This window comes from Octopus sinensis, linkage group LG5 (genome assembly GCF_006345805.1).
Source record: "Octopus sinensis linkage group LG5, ASM634580v1, whole genome shotgun sequence".
Classification (NCBI taxonomy): domain Eukaryota; kingdom Metazoa; phylum Mollusca; class Cephalopoda; order Octopoda; family Octopodidae; genus Octopus; species Octopus sinensis.
Genome location: NC_043001.1, coordinates 45851511 through 45874572, shown reverse-complemented (window position 1 = coordinate 45874572; position 23062 = coordinate 45851511). Strand labels below are relative to the sequence as shown.

Below are 23062 nucleotides of genomic sequence, written 5' to 3'. Positions count from 1 at the left end.
TAAATATTTACTTCTTTATTGCCCACATTGGGGTGGGGGCTAAACATAGAGGGGGCAAACAAGGACGGGCAAAGGGATTAAGTCAATTACATCAACTCCAGTGCGTAACTGGTTCTTATTTAATCAACCCTGAATGGATGAAAGGCAAAGTCGACCTTGGTGGAATTTGAACTCAGAACGTAACAGCAGTTGTGCTAATGATTCTGCCAGCTTACCACCTATATAAATATTAATGGGTATCAATCACATGTTCCAATCAGTTAAGGAAGTATACGGCACAGCTCCAGAAAAATATTCGGACAAGCTGGTGCAGCTGTGGACTCATTGGACAAGGTTGTTTGGCACTGCTGACATCTAAACAGGATAAAGATTCAGGTTTTTAGGTTTCTGGTCACCCCTGTCTTGCTCTATAGTTGTGAGATTTTGACACTGTCCAGGACCTTTAGGAGCTGCCTGAACTCCTTTAGTACTGATACTCAGAAACTAGGATGCATCCGGTTTCTTGTACAATATGAGAATGCCAGCTGAGACAGTCTGGCCATGTTGCTCGATTTTCCAAGCCAGATTTTGTTTACCTAGTTCTCTTCACTGAGGCATCTCATATTGGTCAACAACATATCACATGGTCGCAAAAGATGAGGAGGTATCTCACGGGGATGAGGACTGACTGGGACTCTGCTAAATGGGTCACCTGAAAGTGGTGGATGCAGCAATGTTCTGCAATGGTACATGCCCCTACACCTGAATCACATGTTAGGGCTAAAATCATCATTTGGATGTTTGAAGAGTAAAGTTTGAATGATGAGCTGAGAATCTGATAATCTGTTTCTGACAGACGATGTTATCATGAAAGAGTAAAGGATCCGTGGAATAAGCTGCCGGACGAGATAGTGAAGATGCCAACGACCCTCAGTTCAAAGTCTCTCTTGACCAGAAATGGCCTGAACTCTTTATATGAACACCGTTCCTGTACATAACTCCATGTCCCCCTACATGGACTTGCTTTTGCTTTTTGAGCCAAAAAAAAATTAAATTAAATTAAATTAAAATAAATTTTAAAAAATAACGTCTATATGTAAATAAGCATTCAAATATGTAACTGTGTGTGTGTGTACAGGTACACACATATATTTATGCACCATACAAAGGAACAAACAAATTGAGACTTTGAATTGCATTCTGTTTTGGTAGAATTATTTTATTTTATTAAATACAAAGAAACAAATCATTTAATTAAATATACAGTAATTGTAAACATTCTAACCACAACTGGTCAGTTTTCTTTTAACATTCATTATGGTAACAAAGACTTCAATAGTACTGCAACAGTTCAAGAAAGGAGAAATTCTCTTTGGTTTTTATAATTGACTTGTATGTATGTAATTTCAGTATGTAATTTCAGCCAATAACTCGGGCTTTTTTTATTGAACTTGGTCATAGTTCATTTATTTTCATTCAGTGTCTGGCGGTCGTATTAGAGATGCCTTGTGTCAAAATCTATTCGTAGCAGCCGTTCTCTCAACAACGTTCACACGCGCCTGACTCGGGCTCAGAAGTTACAGCCCGGGTTGTTATCTATAATCCTAAAAATTAAAAGTAATTCAAATTCTGTTTTCTTGAAACAATAAATTTCTATAGAGATTAGGATTTAAATTGTAATCTATGAAAAGTTTCCGTTCTACAATATCCTTAACAGAACAAAAAATTATCCAGCAACTCAAGCTGGTACGAATGAGCCTGGTAGGTGTAAAAGACTAACTGGCATCCCTTGTCAAGAGTACAGGTGACAGTCAGATTACTGATGTTTGTTGTGCACTCTGCTGTCGTTATTTGATTGCTGTTATTCTGTGTGTCTGTGTGTAAAGATTAACAGTGTTTTGCAGTGTTGCTTTATATTCTACCCTTAACATAGTGCTAGATATAAAAAAAATAAGCCATTTGGAGGTAGAAATAGAGCAAAAAAATGTGAAACTCTTTGAGCAGGCATGTGTCTTATGTGAAATCTGTGATGAGCCTGAATGATGCTGATGACCTGCGTCGCCGCCATCAATCGATGTATGGATGTAAAAGTACTAGTTTTATCACAATAAATATATAATATTCTATTAATATATTATTGTAAAATTGTAAAAATTGTAAATAATAAAATATGAAAATCAGATGAGGTTGGAATTTCATTGATTAATATATTCTTCTACACACAATAATACAAACCCGTGTGTGTGAACATATATGTATATATATATATATATATATAGAGGGAGAGAGAGAGAGAGATGTGTGTATTTTTCCCTTGTTAACAATTAACACAGAAAAAATAGATAAATAGTTACCAGGGTAGCAAAAAATTACACAAGTAAAAAGGTTGTAACTCCTTGTTTTTAAAGGTAGAAATTTCGGGTTTATGTGAAATTTTTTGTATGATATATATATAAATAAATAAATGTGTCAGAAGTAAAAGAATTTGAATAACACCCGTGTTTAACTCCATTTATTTATTTATTTATTTATTTATATATATATATATATATATATATATATACACACACACACACACACACACACTCAGATACACAGAAGTATATTAAAAACTATACCACAAAGGTTCTTAGTCTAGATTTATTAGCATTATCTCCACTTGTAGAGGATGTATCATAATTAGCAAAAAGCAATTAAAGCAAGATCAATATGAGAAGCAAACATAGCCACAAGAAACAAGGATTCTCAAAAGTTATCATGCTGTTAAGCACAGTATTTTAGACAATAAAGCACAGGTTTATTGTCTAGAAATAAGAAGACTGTCAAGGAATCAGCATGGCAATTGTCCCATCTAACTGCTGGTAGTCAAGACTTAGACATATACAACATATACAAAAAGAGTAAAATACATATATGGCTTAGGTAATTTGCATAATTAAGAGTGACCTGTCGCATGTTTTTGAACAACATAGACAATTGCAGGTATATTAAATAACACACAACATAAATTCCTGATTCATTAAAATTATCTCTATCCCCTAGGATGGGTCATAATTACTAAAAAGCAATTAAAATCAGCTTCATATGGTAAGGGGAGATGATCTAAAAAAAAATCAAGAATTCTCCAAATTTGATAGGTCATTAAAGAAAAGGACAGGCTTATAGGAGATAAGAGATGAGTCTTAATTGCCATTTGGTAGTCACGACGCATCATCCTGAAGCAGAGATAATAAAATCAAGAATTTATGTTGTATGGTATTTAACAGACCTGTAATTGCCTATGTTTGTTGATCAAATACATTCCAACAAGCACTATGTTATTTCTCTTAGCTCATTTCTGCTTAAATTTTGCAAATTACCTAGGCCATAAATGCACTCTACTCCATATATATGTGCATGTGTGTGTGTGTGTCTGATGATATATATGTATGTATGTGTATGGCTCAGTGGTTAGAGCATTGAGCTTATGATCAGGAGGTTGTGAGTTTGAATCCCGGACTGGGCTGCGTGTTGTTCTTGATTAAGACACTTTATTTCACGTTGCTCCAGTTCACTCAGCTGTAGAAATGAGTTGCGACGTCACAGGTGCCAAGTTGTATCGGCCTTTGCCTTTCCCTTGGATAACCCTGGTGGTGTGGAGAGGGGAAGCTGGTATGCATGGGCGACTGCTGGACTTGTGCCTGGGAGGGTAACTTTCTAGGTGCAATCCCATGGTCAGTCATGACCAAAGATATATATATAGATATCTATATAGGTATATATATGAATGTATGATATGTATGTATGTATGCATGCATGCATGTATATGTGTATGTATGTGTGTGTAAAAGCACCGTCCGTTCGTGGCCGTTTGCCAGCTCTGTCTGGCCCCGTGTCGGTGGCACGTAAAAGCACCATCCATTCGTGTCCGTTGCCAGCATCGCCTGGCCCCGTGCCGGTGACACGTAAAAGCACCATCCGTTCGTGGCCGTTGTGCCAGCTCTGTCTGGCACCTGTGCAGGTGGCACGTAAAAAACACCCACTACACTTGCGGAGTGGTTGGCGTTAGGAAGGGCATCCAGCCGTAGAAACACTGCCAAATCTGACTGGGCCTGATGAAGCCTTCCGGCTTCACAGACCCCAGTTAAACCGTCCAACCCATGCTAGCATGGAAAACGGACGCTAAATGATGATGATGATATATATATATATATATGTGTGTGTGTGTGTGTATATATGTGTATATATATGTATGTGTGTGTGTGTGTGTGTATGTATATATATATATGTTGTTGTTTGTTCCTTCTCAAGCCACGCCTGGCTCATAGTGCCGGTTTCTCGGTTTCCTAAGCACATAGGTTCCCCACCTGGACAGGACGCCGGTCCATCGCAGGTGAGCTGCAAGATGCAGGAGGAAAGAGTGAAAGAAAGTTGTGGCAAAAGAGTCAGCAGTAGTTCGCCATTACCTTCTGCCGGAGCTGCGTGGAGCTTAGGTGTTTCGCTCATAAACACACACATCGCCCAGTCTGAGATTCGAACCTGTGATCCGAGTCCTCTGCTCTAACCACTAGGCCATGTACCTCCACTATATATATATATATATATGTATATGTGTATATATTATATATATAATATATATATATATGTATATATATATATATATATATATATATATAGATATATATATATATGTATTATATATAATATATTATATATATATGTATATATATATATATATATATATATATATATGTATATATATATATATATATATATATATATATAATATATTATATATATATAATATGTATATATATATATATATATATATAATATATATATATATATTATATATATATATATATTGTATATATATATATATATATATATATATATATATATATATATATATATATATATATATATATGTGTGTGTGTGTATTTTTCCCTTATTAACAATTAACATAGAAAAAATAGATAAATAGTTACCAGGGTAGCAAAAAAAAATCACACAAGTAAAAAGGGTGCAGCTTCTTGTTTCTAAAGGTAGAAACTCCAAGTTTACATGAAATATTTTGTATAATATATAAATAGAGTTAAACGCAGGTGTTATTCAAATTCTTTTAATTCCGACACATTTCGAAGATATCACTGGTATTATTCCAAAAGAATAAAATGGTGTAAAACAATGTAATCTTCGCTTCAGGGAAATGAAGAAATGAAACTCGTCAATAAGACATTTTAACAGAATATGATGGATATGTATAGTGATTAACTGAACGATATTAAGTTTATTTAAAAAAAAACGTTAGAAGATATAACGTCAAAGGTAGGCTATAGAAAGTGGAGGGGTAAAGGAAGCATGCTTCTTAACCACACAGCCATGCAGTCAAACAGACTTTCCTTTACCCCTCCTCTTTCTATAGGCTATCTTTGACGTTATATCCTCTAACGATATTTTAAAACAAACTTAATAGCGTTCAGTTAATCACTATACATATCCATCATATTTGGTTGAAATGTCTTATTGACAAGTTTCATTTCATCATTTCCTTGAAGAGAAGATTACATTGTTTTACACCATTTAATCCTTTGGAATAATACCAGTGATATCTTCAAAACGAGTCGGAAGTAAAAGAATTTGAATAACACCTGCGTTTAACTCCATTTATATATATGTATGTATGTATGTATGTATGTTTGTGTGTGTGTGTGTGTATATATGTATGTATGTGTGTATGTACTTATCTATGTGTATATATGTGTGTGTATATATGTATATAAATATATATATATGCATGTAAAGTATGTATGTGTGTGTGTGTGTGTAACCTATTGTTCATTTAATGTTCTCTTATTCGTGATTGAATGGTAGAGCAGATGAAATTTATTGAAGCAAATTTTCAATGTGACAAATATCCTTCCTATTGCCAACCCTCACCTACTTCCAAGCAAAGTAATATTTCATGAGAGAGAACAGAAAAATGAACAGCATCAATTGTATGACAGTGATGCTTATTTACCATTATCACATGATGTAAAAACAAGGGGTACATATATAAATATATATAAACATATACAACACACTTCTTTCAGTTTCCGTCTACCAAATCCACTCACAAGGCTTTGGTCAGCCCAAGCTATAGAAGACACCCATCCAAGGCGTCATGCAGAGGGGACCACATGGTTGGAAGCAAGCTTCTTAACCACACAGCCATGCAGTCAAACAGACACATTATGGTTAAAGAAAAGAAAGTTTCCTTTCAAACCATGTAGTTTTGGGTTCAATCCTACTGTACAGCACCTTGAGTGCATGACTTCTATAACCCTGGGCCAATCAAAGCCTTGTGAGTGAATGGAACCTTGGTATATGGAAGCTGAAAAAGACTTCTCATATGTATACTTCTGTGTGTGCGTGCACGCGTGCGTGTGTATTCATGTTTGTGTGTGTGTGTGTATGTGTGTGTGTGTGTGTGTGTATGTGTGTGTGTGTGTGTGTGCATGTGTGTATCATTACTTCCATACTATGGTTTCATGCTAAAATCCAGGAATTTGGATTTTGTCATCTTCAGTCAGCTTTGGTAAAAATGTTTGCATCAAAAGTCAATATAGAATGATGCTATGGTGAGAGCATATTGTGCACTTTGATGTGTTACACAGAAAAAAGCAATGTCTAACCACACTATTTATACATACACTCATTTGTTTAAATGATATCTCTTCTGATGTTCTTTCAAATCTGCCTCGTTGTTGAAGGTTTGCTGACAAACTAAACATTCATAGTTTCTAACAGTGCTCATCGGTGCACAATCGACTCGCAGCTCAGAAGGTTGACGGCATGGCTTAGAATGCAGTTGACTTGCAGTAGAACAGCTTCTGCTGGGGGATGCCATCATAGTATTCTGTAAATGTAAAAAAAAAAATTTTTTTTAAATTAACAAAGGAAATAAGTCCCCAGTATTGACACCTTAGAATTTAAACTGGCCATATCCAACCCAAATACTCTACCCATTTTCTGTTCAAACCAGCTAGAATCTGGTCCCTCACACCTACCCTACAATCATTCTAAAAATAAACAATCACACCATTGAAATCTCAATGCTATGAGATAATGCATGATTAATTAAAAACAATGTAAACAAATAAGCATTACATTTGAAAGGGTAATATGAATGCTAAAGGTTCTATCTAAATGTAAAGACTGAAGTGTTTGCTTAGAAATAGAAAGAGATGACAGAAGTGTATCATTAGGTTGGGCTGGTTGTCTGCCATAGTAAGGTTGTGGAAAGACAAGGTGTAGTAATTTTGATGACATAGTTTATAGAGTAGAATAATTGGAGGTAGTATCAACAGAATATAATGATATATAATGATCTTATTGTATACAGTGTTCAGGTGCACTACAACTCATCATGAACAGTACATAGAGTATGCACAGGAAATGAACAGTGAAAAAGTCTTTAAAAAAATGGAAGAAGAAACAAGGGTGGGGGCATCGGGTGTACTGTTGGAGAATTTCAGATCAGACTGAAAGCGGACATTAAACGATGATGATGATGATGATGGAAGTTTTGAAGGATGTAGTATCTCAACTACTAACAACTGATGTAGGTATTTTATTCTATGGTTCAGCAATCCTGAGCATGAAAAAATGTTTCCAAAAGCCATGGGTGCTGTGTTGTTTTTTGATTTTGTAAGCATGTCCATGAGTGTTAGATGTATGGAATTCAAAAAGATACCCAAGGTTGTTGTTGGAAAGATGATTGATAATCTTGTGGGTATCTACCAAGTCAGTTGCCAGATGTCAACGTAAATGTGTCCATGCCCAGGGAAGCAAGATGTTCAGAGTATGGTAGATGCCTGATGGCTGGTATTCCTTTGGTTGCATGTTTCTGAACAGTTTTCAGGAGATTGATATGCTGAGCAAGATAGGGGTTCCAGACTGGTGATACAAACTCTAAGTATGGACATACCATAGTCATGTACAACTTTAAACAGATAGCTGGAGAGCAGCTGACAAAGGTCTTACTGAGTAATGCTAAGACACCTTAAGCCTTCTTGACAATCTTAGAGATGTGGTTTATCCAATGCAGATTACTGTTGTCAATAATATCCAGATCACATTTACTGATAGACTTGTTAAAATTGGTGTTGTTGGGGGAGTATGTAAAAGCTGGTGGAGGTGATTTGAAAGCAATACTCCATGTGAGTCTCACCTACCAGTAGTAGTTGCCAAGTTCTTCAAATAATCACCAACAGTTTTAAAAATAGAAACACATATTCAGAACCAGCTTGGAGCTAAACAACAAGAATAACAACAAAATGACACAGCCTAGTGGAGTTTGGGCCAACATATGAGTATGGAGATATGAGTATGGAGATATGCCGATGGCACGTAAAAAGCACCAATCCGATTGTGGCCATTGCCAGCCTCGCCTGGCACATAAAAAGCACCCACTACACTCACAGAGTGGTTGGCGTTAGGAAGGGCATCCAGCTGTAGAAACACTGCCAGATCAGACTGGAGCCTGGAGCAGCCTTCTGGCTTCCCAGATCTCCGGTCGAACCATCCAACCCATGCTAGCATGGAGAACGGACGTTAAACGATGATGATGATGATGATGAGTGACCAAGAAGGATGCAGTAGAGCAGGATAAAAAATTACTGTTCACTTACAAGTGTTCCAGTCACCATGTTTAATTGTTTCAAATGATTACATTCTTCTTTCTCAGACTTCAAGTCTTGCATTACTTTATCCAGCTGCATGATGGGAAGAAAAACAAAAGAAGGGTTAAGATTTCAGAAAACTATAATAATAATAATAATAATAATAATAATAATAATAATAATGCACACATATAGAAAGTCAAAAACAAACTATGTGTGTGTGTGTTTGTATCATCATTGTTTTTAATGTTCACTTTTCCATGCTGGTATGAGTTGGATTGAATTTGTTGAGGTGTACTTGTAATGATCGTTGCTGGATATGGGTTTGGAGATGTAAAATAATGAATAGTGGGTGACAAGAGACAAAAGGTTGAGAAATACTTGGCTAAACAATAACACCATATTCATAATATTCTTTAAATGACCCTCCCTCCCTCCCTCCCACGCACACACTGCTTCAAAGATAATCAACTCCTCAGACACAGGGAAGGAAAATCTCCAAATAAGAAACAATATATTTATTTACCTTCTCATAGAGTTCTTTGATTATTTCTTCAGAATCTTTCAGTTTCATTTCTAGTTTCTTGAAAGAAAAAAATAACAAAACATAATCAATATTTTCCATAAACAAGTGATAAGCTGTTATTGTAGTTTAGCTGCAGCTCAGGTCTGATTAAGCATACCTAAGACTTAAGGCTTTCCAGTCATGACAATCAGGTCTTATTGTTCACCTATGACTACACAATACCAACACTTCTTTTTTAAGACAGGTTGAGTGACCACATAGAGGCTGCTTCATTGGCTTGAGGACAATAAGTTAGCAAAAATGGTAAACACCGAACTAAAATACTTTTTTTAACTATCATTGAGGCAACTGGACTAAGAACTGACCCTAGATTAGGATGGAAAGTGATGAATTTTAATGAATTACCTTGCAGTCTTCTTGTTTTGCATCATAAGCAGAAGCCAAACAACGTAGCATATCTTCATATTCTAATGCTTCTGTTGTCTGCATACAAGCATCAAACTGAAAAATAAATGATTTTTTTTTAATTAAGCAAAATAATACAATAACAATGTTTTCCCCTATAAATTATTGATGTTGAAAGTGATAAGTTACATATGGCATAAAGCCCCTAAACTCTTAAGCATCACCAGTTCAAATATTCCTATGGTATTCCCTGCGTGTGGCATTTACTCTAATATCTCATTTCAGGATTGAAAGATTTCATAATGCTACAGAAATCCATTTGTTTTCACCAGGGGTAGAGAAACCCCCAACCACAGACACAATTGCACCTGTGAACCCATTTTATTGTGCCCACAGGCTGATATACTCATATGTACAAAATATAGTAAATTTTTCAATCAAAATTTATACAATATTCGTACACCTATTTGCAACATAGGTCACATTTCCACTACGACTTAAAATGGTCAGAAATCATCTAGTAATTGCCATTTGAATGGAAATTTCGTTTTCACTATAAAACACATATTGCTAGGTTTATACCACCCCTTTCAGACCCAACTACACTTTAGCTGAAAGAAATAGAATACTTTATAAGTATTATAAACGTCCTAAATTCAGTGGCAGCATTAATGAAGATGTAACGCATTAATTTAATGTGTTAAACTTATCTTTCTTAATGAATATCAAATTATACATAGATATATACAAGATTTACACAGATATAAGAGTTAGAACCTGTGATCCACCTGCAGACCTTTTTCTTAGAAAATTTTTGCCCACCACACTAAAGTTTCCCCACCCCTGGTTTAGACAAATAAAGTGAGAAAAAGAGAGAAAAATTGAAGATGATGATGAAAGGTAAAAGGGAGAAAGAAAAGGAAGTATGACAGTAAGGTGGGGATGAACAATGACTAGGATGATAGAGTGGGAAGAAGAGAGAGATAGAAAGAAACAGTGTGTTAGAAGAATAATGGGGAAGAGGTAGTAAAGGCAAGGGTATCTATAAAAACAGCCAAACATTAATAGAAGAATCACTCAATACATTTAAATAGAGTACTATGTTTATTTTCATCAGATGGTGAAGCCAATAACCAGTAAAACTAAGTCATTGTCAACATTTTCCTTGTGAAGATATATCACCATTATTATTTTAATGGCCACTTTTCCATGCTTGCATGGGTCAGATGGAGCTTATTGAGGCAGATTTTCTATGACCTTCCTGTTGCTAAACCTTACCCATTTCCAAGCAAGGTAATATTTTCTCATAGCCAGACATGTGTTCACAGAATACTGGAAATGAATGACATTTATTTACAACAATCATGTGATGTCAAGACAAGGAATCACAAACACACACTTGCGCACATATACACATATAAACAACAGGCTTATTTCAGTTTCCATCTACCATATCCACTCACAAGACTTTGGTCAGCCCAGGGCTATAGTAGGAGACACTTGCCAATGTTGAACTGAGCCTGAAACCATGCAGTTTGGAAACAAACTTCTTAAACACACAGCCATATAGCACTCTGATCATTTTTATATCTGCTTTCCAGACTGGCATGAGTTGGCTGTGTAATCACAATCCAAGTTCTTTCTTATTGGGAGCAACTACCCTCAAACACTGGGGTTTGTGTGACTTTGGTTTAGCTTCCAAAGCTAGATACCCTTTCTAGATACCTTTCTATTGTCAAACACTTTACAGAGTGTACCAGTTGTTTTTTCTCGTGACACCAACACAAGGGAGATTGTGAAGCCCTCAATGACAGAGGAGTAAGGAACCTCTCAATCTTACTTTTCTTCTAGTCACCAATCACTCTAGATTGTGTGTAGGGTGCCAAGCATAAAAGATAGGATGCCTTGTACATTGTATGTGTAGGGAATACTCAGTAACCTCTGACATATGTATTTACTAGCTGACATACCTGGTAATTCCTGGAAAAGTGGGGCTTATCCCTTGGTTCTGTTCTCATAATTGTTTCACTAATCCAATAACAATACAAAGTATGTAGCCCTAAAAACGGTTTTTGTGCATTTACAGAGAATACTGAACTGTCTTAGGAATTCCCAAATTGTGAAGTTAGTTATGTAATAACCAAATGTGGAATTGCCTTGACCTCCCATAGCTTGATCTTGTGTGTCCAGGTCAAGTAATGCCTCATTGTAAGTGGCATTATTGTACATGGCAATTTCCGCTGAGGTTTGCCTTTGAATCCTTTCTAGATGTCCTCTGCTATGCTGGTTTTGTGGATTGCCCAAGCTTGTGAGGTTCATGCAAGCCACATGTCATCAATATGATAGAAAATAGCTGGTGCAGTTGACTTAGTGCTGCGCTGACTCCTCCAGTGTCTGGTCCCAGTGAGCATTGTCCTCCGGTAGTCCATGTTTGGCGCAGGCTTCTCTATAGGTCATGCAGACTTCCCATTGTGTCTGATAGGGTGTAGCAGTAGATGCAGAAAGAAGCACTCCTGCCGATTAGGGTGCACAATATACACCCGCCCAATGGCCCCACTTCTGAAGACAGCATCTTCTTCCCAGCCCTCAAGGTGTGTTCCTTGCTTGTGTCTCTTCCATCTATTCTGTGCCCAGGTAGAGTACACGGGGACCTCTACATACAACAGTGTTCAGGCAAACAGATCACATTGACATAATTTGAAGAGAGCTGTCAAAGTGGTTTCTAGTGGATTCAGAACTACGTTTCGAACATTGTCTTCTGTGAAATATACATGCTGGCCGTTTTCAAGATAAACAGATAAATTTTAAGGTGTTCCTACATGTAAACAGGGTGTGACTTTTGTGCTGACAGTGCATTTGTCTAAAAGCAGAACAGTTCTTCATGCAGCGCTTGTCAATTGACTGAAGTGACATGAAAGGCATAGTCATTCATAGTATATTCATGAATAAGTCACTAACCGAAATAAGTGGATCTATTGTTTAGAAAAATACTATTTATTTGTTTAAGGGTTATACAGGATAAATTGCGAAAATAACTAACAGTTCAAATACTAAGAAATAAGCATACTCAATTTAATTTATATGAAATCATGTTAGCTAACAACTCCACAAACAAACACACCCAAATACAGAATTTTCCACATATGTAAATGTGCATACACACACGCACACACATACACACACACACAGAAGTAGGTAAAGATAGAAAGGAAAAAGAAAATTAAAAATTTAAACTGTAACCTACCTTAACAGGTTTTTCAGAAAAATTCTTACAGGAGTCTATTATTTTCCTCAGATTTGTCATTTCATCTAAAAGAGCAATATATGACTGATAACTGACACTAGTTTTTTCACTCAAGGAATCTTCACAAGTTGGATAATGAATTTCTTCCAAAGTTTCGGGAGTCTTGCAGGCCATTGTAGTACTGAAGTTAAAAGAATAAGTCATATAAAACAATGTGTGTGCATGTGTGTGTGCGTGCATGTGTGTATGTGTGTGTGTGTGTGTGTGTGTGCATGTGTATAAAAGGTGAAGAATAGGGCTTTTGGTATTACATTTATTCCATGGATTACAATTGTTCCAATAACATAAGAGTGACAAACAATATAATATGCATGAAAACATGAAAGAGAGAAATGATACTATCATATCAATTATATAATATTGGTTTCAAATTCTGGAACAAGGCCAGCAATTTCTGAGGAGGGGGTAAGTTAATTACATTGACTCTAGTACTCAACTGGTACTTATTTTATCCTCCCCAAACAGATGAAGGGCAAAGTTGACCTCAGCAGAATTTGAACTCAGAGCATGAAGATGGACAAAATGCCACTAAGCATTTCACCCAGATTGCTAATGGTTCTGCACACTTGTTGTCTTATCAATTATATAATATTGATTATGTAATGAGATATCCATATTCATCTCATAATAATCCTTGTGAACAAATAGATTAGCTATATAATGGGTGAGTTCAGTTATATAAATGACCTGGTGGTAGATGTCTAAATAATTCAGGAAGGAGGACTTGCTGTTAGAAATACAAAAGAAGTGAGAGAATGACAGTTTAATTATATTTTCACAAGATCATTTTTACATGTCTCATTCATTAATCAATCTATAAATTCAGACATTTGTCTGGTTGAAAATGGCAAAACATCATTAAGTTTGTTAACAATGGTACAGGCAATAATAAATTAAGTAGGAAGTACTTATGTTAGGTCCCTTGCAACATGATTCTGATTAGTATTTTAGGGTAAGGTTAAGTTTTAGAGTTTAAGGTTTAGCATTTAGTATTATGTTTAGGATTAAAAGAAGTGAGATTCAAAACATTCCGTTTTTTCCCCAGAATATAATCTGCTGCTAAAATCAGAAATTCAAATAAAGTTTGTAGAAAAACAGGTTATATGGGTTTAGTCAGATATTCTGCCTATTGTTTGTTCAGAAACATTAACACCAATTCCCTGTCTATGATGGGTATTTTGTTTAGTTTCCTATATCTATTTAAAAATTTTCGCTCTGTCTGGCACCTGTGTGGGTGGCACGTAAAAAGCACCCACTACACTCACGGAGTGGTTGGCGTTAGGAAGGGCATCCAGCCGTAGAAACACTGCCAGATTTTGACTGGGCCTGATGAAGCCTTCTGGCTTCACAGACCCCAGTAGAACCGTCCAACCCATGCTAGCATGGAAAACGGACGCTAAACGATGATGATGATGATGAACATAAACACGTACATCTTTTAGAACATTGTCATTTTCTAAGATTTTGCTGGCAAATTTTTAAATTAACAGAAACATTTATTTACATGAAAGAAAATTACCAGGGAACTTTCATCGAATTCTTCCAAATCTTTCTGTTAAAACTGTATTGAAGCCATGTGTGAGAATTTTTGTTATCATGGTAATTGGTCGCACACCACAAGGTTTAACGGAACTTACTGAAGCAAGCCAGCATGCTAGCAGCATTACCACAGGCGATGGCAAGGCTAAGGCATTGGGAAAGTCAAGCACCTTCATGGGCATCACCTGACGCCTCAGTGAGGTGAGCTGTCAACATGACAAGAATTTTGCGGTTAGTGGCCCAGTCCCTCCAAACGTCTCAAATACCACAGGCTGAAAGTCAGGTCCATTAGTGCAGGGTTTTCTTCCATTCAGCTACGGAAGCTGTGACCCTCTCATTAACAGCAGCATTCAGGATGTGGGAGGGAGCAAAGGAGTCACAGACTGTGGCGTCCCAATGAGGTACCTACCACTAACCCAAAGACAGAGGGTAAGACCATTACTCTTTCCATCACTTCTGGATAGCCCCCCCAATGGCTCCAGAACTGAGGGGATATTAATCTGAGCAAGGGCCCACTTAATGATTAGGTTTAGCTTGGTATGACAAGCAAAGTGACCAGCATTTAGATGGCAAGACAGACCATGAAGACCTGTATGGTCGTGGAGCCTACCACAGCGACATCTCAGTCCCCTACAGATGTCAGCTCCCACTCTGAGTGCAATGGAGATGCAGAGCTCATCTAGACTAAGTAGACTTCTAATGCTGGCCACAGGCAAGGCATCAATCCAGTCGCCCAAGAATTTTGCACTAGCTGACAGTAGGTGACACTATGGAAATTGATCAGATTGATCAAGGAGAGAGTTGAAAGTTGCGCCTGAACACAGATTGTCCCCTACTCTCTTTTCCATCTATCCTCCACTGTAACCAGAACTGACAAAACCAGCTCTCTCCACTGTGATATAGCTTCATCCATCTCTGTGTTGGAATTAGTCCATGTTGGAGAGGAGAGGATGTTGCCTACCAAAAAGGAGCAAGCATGAATGGAAGAAAGAGATAAAGTCGAGCACTTGTGCAGACCTAGACCCCCAAACCAATTGAGCAAAGCAGCTTTGCCATGGGAGTTTGGGGAGGGCTTGACATTGACCAAGCATTCAAGTTTTCTGAAGACTAGGTCATCAAAGTATTGGAGGGACGACAGGAATCTGTAAGTGGGACTAACTCCCAGAAAATACAATAGCTTAGGAATTGACAAGTAATTCCTAAGTATAAAAAAAAAAACCTTGGTGGGGTTCAATTACTTCAAGGCTTTTTAAAAGTTGTTCAAGTTTAGCCATTTTAGATCTAAAGATAGACTCGAAAGCTAGGTCAGTAATTGGGGCTCCAGGGAGCACCACACTGACGAAGGAGTGAGGAAAGGAAGTTAACAAATAGTTTAGTAGTCTGCTCATGTAAAACTGGGTAATTGAGGAGCCAGAGCTCACATTTGGAACTGTTAACACTAAGACCTCCACAACCAAGCTCCTCGATCATCCTCGCTGTTGCAACAAGCACCATTGATGTACCAGACATTTAGGTCTAGGTCGGTTCCCAAATTCTTAACATCATCAATACCCAATATGAATATGAAAGAACTGAGTGCATAACCCTGTTGGACTCCAGAGACAGATGGGATGAGGTGGTCACCAAAGCTCTCGATAAACTTGCCAAGCAAAGTGATAAAGTGGTGGGGAATTTTCCCTTACTGTGCAGAGGATCATGTCTCAACCGATGGAGTTAAAACCATTCTTAAGGTCTAGTTTGAGGATGACCTTTGAGAACTGAAAGGGCAAGTTGGTGAAAGCCGTGGTGGCATGAGCAGCAGCCTCACAACCTAGCTTAGTACCCACTCCTAGCTGAACAGGAGAAAATTTCTCGGACAGGTAGTTAGAAACTGAGGACAGGCACACTTTTGTTGTAAGCCATCGCAAAGTATAACCAACTGCTATGGGGTGGAGGTAGTACCTGTTATATCGACCTCTGATCTTTTCTTTTTGAACGGCAGCTTTCAACACAATTTCTAGTTAACTAAACACTTTTAAACTTCGTATACTGGTAGAATGTGTCAAAATAAAACATTTTTTTCTCTTGGCTTTCTTGAGAAAATTGTAATTTGTAAGTTTAACGTAGTTTAATTTTTCGAATTTTAACCAATTCTATGGCCTCTATTGAGCTGAAATCATTTGCTGCGTCTAAAACAGACAACATCCTGTCACTAACCCAAACCCTAAATTTTAGCCTTTCGTTTTTTTTTTTCTTAATTGTTAAATTAATTTAAGGATAACAATTAAGAAAAAAAAAACGAAAGGCTAAAACGAAAACAAAAACTCAAAACAAAAACAAAACGAATAATTTTAGACACACGCGTAACAATTAAATTGATTTAACAATTAAGAAAAAAAAAACGAAAGGCTAAAATTTAGGGTTAGGGTGAGGGTTAGAGTTAGTGACAGGATGTTGTCTGTTTTAGACGCAGGAAATGATTTTAGCTCAATAGAGGCCATAGGATTGGTTAAAATTCGAAAAATTAAACTACGTTAAACTTAGAAATTACAATTTTCTCAAGAAAGCCAAGAGAAAAAAATGTTTTATTTTGACACATTCTACCAGTATACGAAGTTTAAAAGTGTTTAGTTAACTAGAAATTGTGTTGAAAACTGCCGTTCAAAAGGAAAAGATCCTCGAACTCTCTCTCTCTTTCTCTTCACACACACTAACAAAACAACTTCACATACACACCACACTTTGTCTTGCCCACACCATCAAACACACACACATCAATTCTTCCGTCACACCAACTTCAAAAAATAACTTCTCTGATCCAATCGTTTTGTCTCTTTTGCTTTTACGCCGGCTTCAAAAGATTCACCCCCACCCCTACACACAAATTAGTAAATAAATGAATTTTTTTTACGGAAAGCGACGATCTTGTTCAGGAATATAAACAAATAGCACGTGGTCTACATTTGACCTTTATGAAAATTCACAAAAATCTCGAGTTTTTCCCTCATAACTGTATATATATATGTGTGTGTCTATATATGTATGTATGTATATATATACAGATAGATAGAGATAGAGAGAGAAAGTAATAACAAGTGAATGAGAATAACGACGAAGGGTTAAAAAAGCATAAAAATGATTGAAAATGAAATAAAATTTGAAGCCAAAACATTAAAAATTATTGAAAGTGGGTAGAAATAAGCACTACGTAGTGTAGTTGTACTACACTAAGGTATCTGTAGAAAGTTGAATGTGATTTCGGAATATAATGAGGAAAAATTCGGATCTTGGGAATTTTCCGAAGTCCTCTCTCCACCTCAAGATTTTCCCCACAACTTACTTTATAGTTATAATGTATGCCATTTCAAAGTATTTATATAAAGAAAAAATCCCATTTTCCTAAAAGTTATGAGGGTAAAACTAGGATTTTGTGAATTTTCCGAAGTCCTCTCCTCACCCCCTTGGAAAAGATTTTCCCCACAAATTTCTTTAATCGTAATATATGTCGTTTGAATGGTATTTCTATAAAATTTCAATGAAAAAGCCTCATTTTCCTAAAAGTTATGAGGGAAAAAGCTCGGATCTTGTGAATTTTCCGAAGTCCTCTCCCCTCCCTCTCGTTGCTTTACGCGCATTTTTTTTATATTTGTTTCCTACATATTGTTTACACCCATTCCAATACTTTCGTTCTTTTGTTTTTTGTTATTTTCATTTCCGGGTCAAAACATCAATTGATGTTTTGTTTCGTTTGTTTTTCTTTCCCTTTACTGCATTATAGATCCAAATATTCTTTCGCATCCTCTATTTGACAAATGGAACATTTATAAAAAAAAAGTTGGTAAAGTTGTCAAATATATACATAAACAACGACCTCCAGGTCAAGACAGTAGGGATCACACAGAAACATGTTGGATTCCCCCAAATGTCTACAAAAATTCCAAGCTTATAAAATACACGCATACCTCAATTTACGTAATTTCGAGTTACATCTTTTTCGACATCATTTTTTAAAGAAGTCAACGGAAAAATTACACTTCAACTTCAGTCGATTTATTTGACTTTACGTCGGTCTCAGCAAACATATTTAAAAGCATAAAAATAAAAATAGAAATACCTAAAACTCATACTGAAGCGGAAAGGTAAATACAAGATGTGTGAACATATGAAAAACTAAGTGAATATAATTTTTTAAATGTTTTTTCAAGTTACATTTTTTTCTTTTTGGTTAAGTCGCTTGTCTTTCAGAAATATGTTGAGGTACGCCTGTATACTATAAAATGGTAATTGACTCACTTTAACTTTTCTCGGCAGGCAGCTGTGTAAAATGATTCAATTGCAAATTGGGCGTATGTAGTATGTCGTTTTTCTGTGGTCCTTTCCGTGTTGTCCCGGAGGTGGACTTAACCAATGAGCGCAATTGACAAACTGAAAACAATACTGAAAGCATTTTATAATTTACGTATTTCGTATGGATGGGAGGTGTCTGAGCTACATTATTAAAATTAGATCTAAATCAGGAACTTGGGGTTTACATTATAAAAGAGCTAGAGCGAAATATATACGCATAAAAGCTTAATTTTGTAACACTACGAAAACCACTGCTTAGTCTCGATTTTTATAGATTTGAGCTGGCAGAACTGTTAGCCCGCCGGGCGAAATGCGTAGCTGTATTTCGTCTGCCGTTACATTCTGAGTTCAAATTCCGCCGAGGTCGACTTTGCCTTTCATCCTTTCGGGGTCGATAAATTAAGCACCAGTTACGCACTGGGATCGATGTAATCGACTTAATCCGTTTGTCTGTCCTTGTTTGTCCCCTCTGTGTTTAACCCCTTGTGGGTAGTAAAGAAATAGATTTATAGGTAGTTTCTAAGTTTTGTTTATATAAACAAACGAAAGATAGCCAACTTGTAGAAAACATGAATCTTTTTATATTAATATATTGTATATTATCTCGTAACAGAATAAAGTTTATACTTTTTTTAAATACGATTGGCGGTTTATGTAGTCAATAATTGAAAGAGAATAATTGTATTTTTGTAAAATAAATCTGAAATATATAAGATTTCCTCTTTAACAAACTGTATCTTAAGAGCAGACTGGCTATCTTTACGTGTTTGTCATGTGATCACTAAACCACTACTTGGACGTTGGTCGATGCTTAATAAAGTTCCATTTATCGTTCAGCATGTTTAACTATCAAATAAAAATATATATAAATAATAATAAATAGTGTCTAAATGGGTGCAGTTATATATATTAAACATTTATTAAGCAGCAATTAATCATTTGATAAGTAACGAAAAGTCAGGAAAATGCTCAAGAAACAAAAACTTCTGTAACTTCACATACAAGTGATTAAATCATGTAAGTTGTGTAATCATCAGACATGCCATATATTGGTTTCAATTTTTGGCAGAAGGCCAGCAATTTAAGTGGAGGGGCTAAGTTGATTACATTGACTTCAGTGTTCAACAGATACTTGTTTTATCGACCCCAAAAGGATGAAAAGCGACGTTGACCTCGGCGGAATTTGAATTCAGAACGTAAAGACGGATGAAATGCCACTAAACATTTTGCCGAGCGTGCTGACAATTCTGCCAGCTCGCCACCTTAGACATGTCATATACTGTTAGTTAATTAGCAACTGTATTTTAAACAATGGTATATAAAGAGACGATGGCACTTAGGAAGCTAGACAAACATTCATAGGAGGAATATTGTATGGAGGTAGTAGCTACTCTTTAGGATCAAGGATGGCTCCAATTAAGGGCTATGATTAGGGAAGTTATGCGCATCTCCTTTGCCTTTGTGATAATGTCACTATGCCAGTCATTGGGTATGACACATTCCTGCATAACTTGATTGATTATCCAGGTGATAATATTTTCAACTCACCACATATTTTGAACACTTCTGCAACTGTCTCTTTTGTTGTCTTTCACTTTATCTACCTTGCTGCTTTCAACTTGAATTGCCAGTCCCTCTGTGGCGTCAGCATAATGTATACCCTCTTTACCACTTCCATGCTAGTTTTTCGTTCTACATATTGTTGGCATTCCAGATACGTTTCTTATCAATGACGTCCCTGTTCCTTTTCACCCACTACCTCGCAGTTCTGAGCATTTCGTGCTTCTGATTTTTATGTTGCATGACATGCACAAATCTTTTCCTTTCTATCTCACCCTTAGCCTAGGATATCAGTTGCCTAGCTGCTTAGCCATTTGATAATGGTCCCCACCATCTTTCTTACCTTCCAGTTTTTCAAATTTGTCTTTAGCCTTTATTGCCCTATCAACTGTATCATTTCATCAACACATTACCTCAAGCAAGTTATTGCATTGAAATTCCCAGTTGTCATCTATGCTACAGATGTCTACATCTTTCTCCTAACAGTCATCAAATGTGTCAAAATTTCTCTAAACCAATTCCCAACTGCAGGATCTTTTAGTTCATCATTCAATCTCACCGTGTAATACCTCAAATAATATCTTCTGTTACTTTCACTTAACTAATGCATTAGGAGTAGAATATGATACGTAGAAACTGTGAACTATACACACATATATCTGAGAGTGTATTTATCGTGGTGTATCCGAAAATTGCAGATCAATGGACAAAGATTGATAGAATGCATACTAGGATCAATATAAGCAAAAGAAAAAAACCCTCTTGGACACTACCCTAGCATGACTGCAATACAAGGAATGGAATCAGTAAAATAAAATCGTTTGGTGGATATCAGAAATCCATTTATAAGTAAATATTAAAACTATCGTTAATTTTTGTAGGTGGTGGGGTGGGAGAACTTTTTATTCAGAAACTTACGATGCATAAAACCAATGAAACCACAGCTTTGGATGCACTAGATAATTTCCGACACTATTTTATAGGAACACTTACATATATTAACACACACACAAACGTCTGTCTGCGCACGAGAAGAAATAAATATTTTTCATTTTAGACAGTCAAACCGAAAGAATGCCTACATCACGTAGAACTGAACAGAAATAACGCGGCGCTTTTACTTTACCCAGCAGCTTTTTGTTTTGCAAAAACTTTTAAGCAGTATGTTTCAATTTCCAACCATTACCTTTTTTATCAATCCCAAAGAAATGAAAAGCATAGTCGAATTCGAGATGACACTGCATAGCATTTGCCCACCATCCTAAGGATTCTACCTATCCACCACTGTCAATATCGAGCAGACAACTATTTTAAAGACGAGCGGTTAGCTAATTCTTGGAGATAATATCGTACAGTGTAGAGTTAATAAGTCAATCATTTGTTATTTGGTAACTAACCGCATCAGTCACGTGATATGTTTTTCGAATTCCATAGACTTTAAGTTGTAATTTTCGAATTTTTGGTAGAAATCTAAGCAAAGTATTGCAGCTCCTTCATCCTGTGATAAAATAGATGATCTTGAATTTCTCGGAGAATTAATAACGTTAATAATAAAAGGTATTTATATAAATTTTCTTAATCATATTAATTATGTATAACAAAATTTCCGGTAAAATTCAAATATGATATTGGGATTTCTGTTCAGGTTTCCCGATGAAATTTCTAGGCGTAACATCACACCAAAAAACTTCATTGTCTTGAAAATAACCTTAGTAAATTCCGTTTCGTTTGAGAAACTGAATTTATCGCTTTCATTGATCATCTTTTTCTTGGAAATGCATTCAATATCGGAACTCTATTTCATTTTTTCCATAATATTAATCACATCTGAATTTTAATGGCTTTATTTTCCTCGAATAAGTGTTAATTCCAAAAGTGAGAGTATGTGTCACCTCTTAGTATATTTATTTCTATTACTCTCCCCCACTTGTTTTAACGAACGAAAACTTTCGCTACGAAACTAGGGCTGTGAAAATAGAACGTTTTTTTCATTTAATATACTTCGCTAAGAAAATCATCGATCTGACTAGAGATGTAGCTAACTAACCCCCCATTTATCTAATACTGTCAACCTATTGTAGAATACTCTAGCAAATTAATGAAAATAAATGCCAAACACACACACACACACACATATATATATATATATATATATATATATATATATAGAGAGAGAGAGAGAGAGAGGATCTTTTCGGTTTGAACGGCAGTTTTTAACATAATTTCTAGGTAACTAAAATATTTTAAACTTCGTATACTGATAGAATGTGTTTATAAAACATCTTTTTCTCTTGGCTTTATTGAGAAAATTCTATAGTTTGTAAAATATTTGTTGTTTTTTTTTCAATTTCTGCAATTTCAACCAATCACTGACGTCTATTGAGATAAAAAAAAAAACATTCTGTGCTGTATGAATATGTCCCTCGTTTAAGAAACAGATTGGGTTTATTTACATTTGTGAAGAAAAAAAATATACCCTTCCCCCCACCCTTAACCCTAAAACAGATTGAAATGCAATAGATCGATACTAGGGTCATAATTATGGGTGACAATTTCATATATGACACCGCTAGAAAAAACTGCCGTTCAAACCGAAAAGATCCGAGAGAGAGAAAGTGGTGGGGAATGAGTAATTTCTGATTTTTCATCACTTTCTACAAGCTCGAAATCATTATATTGCATCATCATTGGGGTTTTAAAGTCAGCCAGCATAGTTAGAGTTGAGAGTTTGAAACATAGTCAAATGGCAGGTACTTTTTCAAGAAATTTTTTCCTCG

The 23062-nt window shown here is 36.1% G+C and overlaps 2 protein-coding genes across 8 annotated transcripts in view; one reads left to right on the top strand and one right to left on the bottom strand.

Moving 5' to 3' along the window:
• Positions 1-1172: 1172 nt before the first annotated feature.
• Positions 1173-23062, bottom strand: part of LOC115211581 — a 44841-nt gene continuing 22951 nt past the window's right edge. Inside the window, exons 1-7 of one of the 7 annotated variants that reach the window (XM_029780137.2) lie at positions 21472-21567; positions 18672-18815; positions 12801-12981; positions 9557-9652; positions 9152-9208; positions 8635-8718; positions 5693-6860 (exon numbers count right to left, since the gene is read on the bottom strand). In XM_029780137.2, coding sequence (XP_029635997.1) covers positions 6657-6860; positions 8635-8718; positions 9152-9208; positions 9557-9652; positions 12801-12974 — 615 coding nt within the window. In that variant the 5' untranslated portion in view covers positions 12975-12981; positions 18672-18815; positions 21472-21567 and the 3' untranslated portion in view covers positions 5693-6656. Of the gene's footprint in view, positions 1584-5692; positions 6861-8634; positions 8719-9151; positions 9209-9556; positions 9653-12800; positions 12982-18587; positions 18816-20273; positions 20842-21471; positions 21605-23062 lie in introns of those variants that run through there. The other 6 variants (XM_036503389.1, XM_029780135.2, XM_036503391.1 and 3 more) reach the window with 6 other exon arrangements.
• The window catches only part of LOC115211580 (probable E3 ubiquitin-protein ligase HERC4), a 112161-nt gene continuing 110820 nt past the window's right edge, over positions 21722-23062 (top strand). Inside the window, exon 1 of the mRNA XM_036503387.1 lies at positions 21722-21842. The gene's annotated coding sequence lies outside the window, so the exon portion shown is untranslated. The remainder of the gene's footprint in view (positions 21843-23062) is intronic.